Source organism: Amphiprion ocellaris, chromosome 16, assembly GCF_022539595.1.
Source record: "Amphiprion ocellaris isolate individual 3 ecotype Okinawa chromosome 16, ASM2253959v1, whole genome shotgun sequence".
Classification (NCBI taxonomy): domain Eukaryota; kingdom Metazoa; phylum Chordata; class Actinopteri; family Pomacentridae; genus Amphiprion; species Amphiprion ocellaris.
The window spans coordinates 30,086,859-30,095,279 of NC_072781.1; the positions used below are offsets into that span (position 1 = coordinate 30,086,859).

Genomic DNA, 8,421 nt, shown 5'->3' on the forward strand with positions numbered 1-8,421 from the left:
ACTGCCTTTAGCTTTGAGTATGGCACTCATTCGCCTTCGATAAGCTTCTGTACATGTTGAGCTAATGTTAACGTCAAACTGGCCTATATTTCAACTGTTTTTGTTTCGTTGGTTACCGTTTTTGATGGTGAAAATGGCACTTTTTAACCTGTTGGTCCGTTTACTTTACCAAAGATGTTGTGTTTGCCATTTTTTGTAGTCAGGGTTCCGTGGAACTTACTTGAAATAATGTTTTCAAGTTTGCAAAAAGCCTTAAAATGTTGAATATAATCACTATAATTACACTTTGAGTTTGCAGTAATTTGTGAATGTAGCAGACAGATTTAAAAAATGCACAGATAAATATAGATTTTGTCGTTTAAGTTCACGTATATGTCTATTCATTGATTCAGTCCTCAACCAAAATTTATTTGATTTGAAAAACTTTATAAAAACGTGATTAATCGAGATTAATTAATTACAAACCCTCTAATTAATTATTTGGTTTAATCGCGTCCCACCACTAAAATAAACACAAAGCTCCCACAGAAACTCCCACAATTCTGCGGAACGTACAAGTTTATGGATTTAAGCTTTAATGAATTTGTTATTGTGAGAATATTTTATGAGGATTTCCAGGCAGCGAATGGATAAAAGAAAGAAGGGAAAGGAGAAAAAAAAAGGGCCACAGAATGGAACCATGTAGAGGACACGCTTCTAAGACGATAACAGCTCTCGAGGTCCATTCTGAGGACTAATCTTTGTTCCTCAAATCAAACATAAAAGGCGATTCTCCGTGTTAATGAGCTCAATCAATCTGCCTAAGCCTCAATAATTCATTTGCTCCCAGATCGTCAGACATCCATAATGAATAACATCCACAGTGAATTATTTACACAGTCATCCTTCGTGGCACAACTTACTGACTGACACTGAGTCACCCGGTGTGTCTGATGGGCTGTTGTGTCGAGTCGGTGCATGTGTGTTAATCTCATGCCGACATTTGGCTCGCCGCTAAGAAGTGTTAGAAGAAGAACCCAACAAAAGCTAATTACAGCTGGGAGAGCGTGCTGCCAGCTCCCCCATCAGCCCGGAGCAGGGACATGCACACAAGGGAATGAAGGAAAAAAAATTTTAAAAAGCTTTCTTATTTGACTTGCGAGAAACTGCCACAGAATGTCATCCAAGTCAGCAGAGCCAAAGTCTAAGTTACATCACAAGCTCTGAGCTTTTTTGTGAAATTTTGGAAATGCCCGGCAGTCCCTCCAATCTCAGCCTCAGACTGACAATATTTGCCAGTTGGGTAAACTTTGCTCCCACAGCCCGAGTCAATAAATTCCCCTGTCACAGCTTTCTGCCTTCAATTCTGGGGCAGAGAAATCACAGCGGCCATGGCGTCGAGGGCGACTCTGACCTGGCTTTGCTCCCTCGCAGGTAATCTCACGCTTATATGAGGTTTTTATGAAACGGAGACGATCGCAGAGAGAGACAGAGCATGCAGAGCTTTCACTGTGCGGCAGGAAGAAGACATGGAGAAGAATATTACATTCAGTGTGTTTGTGTTTGTATGTTGCAGTTTTGTCCTGCTCTGCAGCTCAGGAAACTATACCCAAGAACTGCAGCTCACAAAATCAAGTATTTGACCGTCTGTCAGCTGATCTCAAGGTAATCTGAGTTCGTTTTATCATACATATAAAACATAAAATCTGTTTAGTGTAAAAAAAAAAATATATATATATATAAAATATAACAATTTTTGAGTTATATGTTACTCCTCTGAACCCCAAAACCTGCCAGAAAATTTTAAAAGCATGTTTTCTTTTTGAAAAAATGCCCCAAATTACACCATTTATCAGGACAAAAATCTGCAAAAACTCAAAGAATAGTTGGTTTTTCAACATTTTAAAACTTGTTACATTTCATCAAAATCACTTGATTCTACACGTTTCATTGTAAACATCCAGAGTCTGTGAAAAAAACAAAATTCTGCAACCTTTTGTGCAACCATGAAGCCAGTATTTACTCACCTGTGATGAAGAATCACAAGACAAATACTCAGTTTTTGGCTGAACTGCAGGCTGTTTATATGAGAGAAGTATGGAAACAAATTAAAAATGCAAATGGTTCAAAATCTATCTAGATATTTCATCAAAATCATTTGATTCTACATGTTTCATTGCAAACTTCCCAGTTTCTGACAAAAACAACCATCTTCACCCTTATGTGAAACTATCATCAACTCAGCTGTGACAAACAATCACATGACAAATATTTAATTTTTGGCTGAACTGCAGGGTGTGTTTATATGAGACAACGGAAACAAATTAAAAATGCAAATGGATTAATATCTATGTAGATATTTCATCAAAATCACAAAATTCTACATTTTTTAAATGAAAGTATGAAAAAACATAAAATTCTCCACTTTTTTGTGCAACTGTGAAGTCATTATTTACTCTGCTGTGGCCAACGATCATGTGACTATGAAGTATGTTTAAAAGAAAAATAATTATTTTAGTATTGGTAATACCTGTGTGCAAAAAAATGTGTAGATGTTGATTCCAGTGTTTTAGCAAATTTCACAATTGTGATATTTCATTAAAATTATTTTATTCAGCAGGTTTCACTTTAAAAAAAACAATCCAAAAATCATCAATAATAAACCATTTACACTAGAGCAGATATGACACAATAAAAATGCAAATTGCATATATTTATAGTATGTAGAGACACCTTTTGTCTTTCCACTTGATTTTAGGATTTTGTCAGTTTTTGCAACCAAAAAAAAAGGAAAACTGAAGGGTTTTTTTGTGTGTTTTATGGCAGTGTAACTGTGTCATTCTGCACATCAAAGATTCCTGACCTCTCTACTTCTAGTCATGGTTGTTCTGTTTCCATAGAGATACAGGACTTTACATTGCAGTGAAAAATGAACCCACAGTGTGGAAAAATATGGCAGCCAGAAACTGTTTGGGGCTCAGAGGGTTAAGTTTGTTTTATTTGCAGTATTCTTTCCAAATTTCACAACTTCAGGTAGGAATAAAGTGAATGTTGTGTCTGATATTAACCAAAAGGTGGCAGCAGAGTGCGGTGAAACTCCTCCGTCTGACTGGACAGCTCAGCAGACGGCTTCACTGTTGATCTACATGAGGAGTCTGACGGATGCTCTGCATAAACACCAGCTGAAAGGTGGAGCAGCAGATATGTTTGGTTGTGTGACTTCGTCTATGTGAGAACCATGCATCTATTACCGATTTAGTATGTTTTTGGACTGTGGGAGGAAGCTGGAGAACCCACGCATGCACAGGGAGAACATTCAAACTCCATGCAGAAAGATCCCCGGGAAGGCCGGGATGCAAACCGGGGATCTTCTTAGCTGCAAGGCGAAGGTGCTAACCACCAAGCCACTGTGTAGCCCCCTATGTGAAAACCAGCTTAGGCTTTTTGCAACAGCACGTTGCAAAGAAAATGTAGGCTATGGTCTATATGTCTGTATTTGTAGTTTATTTGATCCGTTTGTTGTCATTTCTAACTATTTTTGGGTGTGCTGGGCCAAACCAAAGGCCAGTTTTCAGCCACAATAATGTCTTAAGCTGGAAAATCAAGTTATTTTTCAGTTACATGGCAAGTACATGACCTGATCTGATGTTTTATATTCAGTCTGCTTCCAATTTTACAGGTTCAGAGTCACTATAACACCTTAAACTCCTAAATTACACAAGCTATAGTGACTTCAGAGGAGGTGAAGAGACAATTTTAACCCAAATTCATTAACACCGATGATTAATTTAATTAAAAATCAGCCTGGACTCTACTTTAATGATGCAGAAACTTAGTTTTTATAGTCATCGCGGAAACTTGGGGACCATTTTCAGACTCAAGTACACTGCAGTGACTGCGATGGTCATTTCCACACAATCAGAGCCCTCAAGGAGGCTGCCGGGGCTCACCGAAAATAATCCCAGTTCTCAAGGCACTTGGAGTCTAACTCTGAATTAAATGAACTCATTTGCAAATGAGTGGCTGGTTCAAATGGGAGGTTTACTACCTGCTGAAGGCTCTCATCATTGATTAAGATGAAATGTTGTGGTTTTCAGAGTGTAATTGGAAAGTGGCTTTTGCTGTGAGGCAGATATTTGCTGATTAAAGGACGTTTTCTACAACAGAAACAATACAACAATACGCTCAGAATGGACAACTTATAGTTTAAATGTTTTATGATCCGTGCTGATTAAATATTCATCGATTTATAGAATGCCAAGTTGTTGAGCCAATAAAATGCCAGGAGGCTGAAGTGCCAAGCAATGGAGGGCTGGCATGTGTCACCGTTGGCAACAAGCGCTACTGCAAACCTCTGTGCAACCATGTATGCATTACACACAACTTTTACATGTATTTTGCACATTTTTCTGTACAATTCTGCACCAAAATTAAAGCAGGACATGTAATGTGACTTGAGCTTTCTCTCAGGGATACGATTTTGGTTTTCTGAGGAGGAGCCGTGTGTTTGAGGAATGCAGCGAGCAGACAGGATATAAATGGCAAAGTCAGTACATAGGAGGAAACAAGCTGGCTGTGTGCAACGGTGAGGACATTCATTCTCCACTAACCTGCAGCTGCATTTATGAACTATTTGAAATCAAGTAACCTTCAAAGATTGCACTTTTTGTCTTCTCTGTTAAGTTCTGTTTTATTACATTTCTATGTGTCAAACTGTCTGATTAAGGCATTTTCTGTTCAGAAATGTGACTAAACTTGTGTAACTTTGTTTCCAGAAGCACTTATTCAGGTTTCAGGAGCAAAGACAGCGTATTTTCCCGAAGATCAGGACTGTCTAGTGACCAAGAGCAGCAGCCAACTGACGGAGAGAATCATGGAAGCTTTTACCGCTGAGTTGAAGAATCAAAACATAGACGGAGAGCTGCAGGACACCTGTCTTGTATGTGGATAACTGGGATGGAAAAGAGAAACAAATGTAGAAAAATGCATCAACCATGTCAGGAATGTTGTGATATAAAACATAGTCATGTTGCATTGGGAAAGGTTCAACAAATGTATTCCTGAACCTTTTTTAGCTTCTTTTAGAGGAAGTAAGCACTTATGTAAGTAATCATGTTTTTTCATTCTATTCCATTTGTAACACCGCATTTGTTGTTTATTTGTTTGTTAGCATTTGTAACACCGCAATAACAATTTTATATTTAGTGAAGTGGCTTTTAACTACGGTAGTTTAACTTGTTTGTGTGCAGGTCGCATTAAAAAATTGTCACCTAAGACAATATATTCTCCTTTCTACAAGTTTTTTCATCTTTGGAAAGTTAAAATCAACATTTCTTATATAGTACAGAAAATAAATACATACACTATCCAATAAAAAAGTTATTTCTGTTCACTATATAAGCTGTTAAATGTGTGTTTCTCCTTTGAGAATCTGGACAAACTCTGTTATTCTTCATACTGTATATGATATTAAATCTGCCAACAACCCAGCAAAGTGTTTTGTGTTTTTTAAATTCAACAATTACGATTTTTCATTCCATTTTGCTTCACATAGCACCATTGCAGTCATGCTTTTTGCCACATCTGCATCTCTACTACTTTTTCATGAGGAAAGAAATTCAAAGTTTAACCTGCAGGAAGGAAAAGAAAGGCTATGTTCTTCTATGATGTTTGTCAAAAGATTTTCTACCGCTCGTAGCTCTTTTTTAGTCCATTTCAATCTTCACTTGAAGCACTAAACCCTCACAACAGCTGCAGTGTTTGAGTTTGGGAGCGTTTGAAATAATATATGAAGGAAGAACGAGACACACTTTTATGACAGCTCACATTGCTGGGAAGCAATGTGTCCCAATTTGGACAAAACGTGCTCGGTTGATCACTCCGAATTTTTGTAAATTTTGTAAATGCAGCAACCACTAAATATATACAGGTTGGAGAATGAAGGGAGCTTGGAGGAGAGTTGCTGCTGCTTTGGAACCAATTGAGGTGGTTTAAATATCTGACTAGGATGCCTCCTAGATGCTTTTGGTAGTTTATATATCTCATCTGAACTAGAAACACCTCAGGATCCCACAGGAGGAGCTCAAAAGCTTTGCTGGGGTGAAAGACGTCTGGGAATCCCTGCTTAGCTTGTTGCCACCAGAAGAAAGAAGATGGATGAGCAGATAAAGTGGCTTCATCTCTGCATCCTCATGAACAAAAGCACTGATGCATCTCCAAGTTTCTCCACTGCTTCCTCTCCTACCTCTTCCTACTAATAGCCAGTCACTATTTATGTTCCTGATGGCAAAGATCTGGACGGGAGCGGCGGTTAAAATGAGGTTAACCGCTCGGCCAAACGGAACGCTTCGTCTGCTGCTCTGTCTGATCGCGTTTTTTTTTTTTGTTTTTTTTTTTTTTTGCAGACACTCGCCAAGGTCAAGGTTAGAAAGTCAAAACGAGATTGCAGGATCTCATTAGGTAGGCATTGACATTCCACATCATTCCATTAGGAATCACTCTAATCAGGGAGAGAAAGACCCGCAGAATGACCCTCTGGTGTCAGCCCACAGACCGTCTAATCATCAATTACCGAAACAACCGTCTGTGGACTGAGGAACTAACTGAGGTAAACTCACATATCTACCAGTAGATGGCAGCACAGTAAATATAATGTTTCTACCTGGTAACCCACTCTGACATCTTTACTTCCATGTATTCTGCATCTTTTTAGAATTTTTCTTTTTTCAAATGTATTTTTATATTTAAAATTTTTGGATAAGGAGATAAAAATTGAAGTGGACTTCGGATAAAGATAAAGAAGTACCAAAAAACATCACAAAATAGAAATCTGCACTTAACAGAACCTAAAGATTTGAGTGTAACTCATATCAATCTGCTTAACGGATGGAAAATTCACAAACAATTAAACAAATGATGACTGCATCTTGTCAACAACTTGGTCTGCTGCAGTTGGAGACATAAAAGCAGCGTATTCCATCTTGAAGGTATCATGAATAACGTAAATCCAATCTTCTACTATAGGTGTTTCTGGTTTGAGTGTTGGTTTTCCTGCTGGCTGCACTTACAATCTGTAATAGATAACTAATATTAGAGGGAGCCATATCTGATGGCATGGAACCAAAGGTCTGTAGCTTAAATGGAACATCCAAACAAAATACTTATGAACATTTGGCCAATAAGGAATTAATAATGTGCAAGACCAAAATGTGTAATAGCGATTTTCCTTGAAAAACCCACAATGTCTCCAGCACTTAAAACGCTCCAATATAACTACAGTCATGAAAGCTATATGAGAACTGTGTTAATTTGGCACAAAAACGCTGCCATGGTTCTTTAGAAAAAAGCATCTGTCTGCCACCTGTTAACATTAAAATAATTATCATGGTCACTCTTATTTATGGAATCTAATAAATAAAGGAAATGCCACAAATTTGCAAGACAAAATGTGCAAACAGCAATATTAGTTCAAGAGAAAACCCCCAGAAAAAGTGATTACACCCTGCAAATACATATACATGTATCCTTCATTAAACTGAAGTTAACATTTTCCATTCTATCTAACATAATTTATGCCATTCCTCTTCATTTATACAGGTTTCCCTCACTTTCACATTCTTGTTTCACCTTCCATGAATTACATTTTCTTTGTTGTTGACTCTTTTGCAGTTTTAAAATGTTTTTTGGATTTGATTTTGATTCATAAGCCTCTAATGAAGATTTTTTTTATTAACTTTCAAGTGTCTTAATCATCTCTAACACCACTCGATAAGCATTTTTATGTACTCTTGGTCATGGTTTCCCACTTCCTGTCATTTTAAATCAAACTGCAGTGAGAAAAAACCTACAAACTTATGCTGACAATCCTGTGCTTTCAACTTTGTGGCAACAGCAGCAGATTTATAAAGAAATATTCCCAGTTTCGGTATGAAAGGACACAAATGATCTGTGAAAAGCAATGACCTGAATCTGCTGCTGATATTTGGACCTGAATCTGTCCAAATATTTAGTGGAAATATACTTTAAAGTAGCGCATCAGTGGCCATAGTTTTGGAATCACACAAGAGGTAGTTACTCATAGCTTTGTGCTAATATGCGTTCATCGAATTTGGTTATTTCTGTGCACCAGTTTGTTAATTACTTTTGGTTGGCTGTGGGTGTTGCCACCTTAAATTTGGCTAAGGAGTTTACTTGTTTCTTTTCTTTATGTTGTCTTAATATGTTTTGAATCTCCGATAGCACTCGTTTGGTTTTATTTGGTGTTGTTTTTTTGAGTAAGTAACACCCACCGGCCCCGTATTTTTTGTGGTATAATCCCTTTTTCCTTTTTTAAATTACATTACCTGCTGAGTTGTAACAGCCAGGTCTTATTTTCTGCTAAATGGGAGCAAATCTCTGCAGCCACAGTCAAAATATTTGATGAAAATCTACTTTAAAATAGCA

General features: G+C 37.5%; 1 protein-coding gene across 1 annotated transcript; it reads left to right on the forward strand.

The window, feature by feature from the left end:
• Positions 1-1,268: 1,268 nt before the first annotated feature.
• Positions 1,269-5,473, forward strand: si:ch1073-126c3.2 (uncharacterized protein LOC555816 homolog). Its single transcript, XM_023266807.3, has 6 exons — positions 1,269-1,413; positions 1,556-1,644; positions 3,054-3,168; positions 4,233-4,345; positions 4,450-4,564; positions 4,755-5,473. Exons 1-6 carry the CDS (start codon positions 1,371-1,373, stop codon positions 4,928-4,930), a joined length of 651 nt encoding a protein of 216 aa, XP_023122575.2. The 5' UTR covers positions 1,269-1,370; the 3' UTR covers positions 4,931-5,473.
• Positions 5,474-8,421: the final 2,948 nt, after the last annotated feature.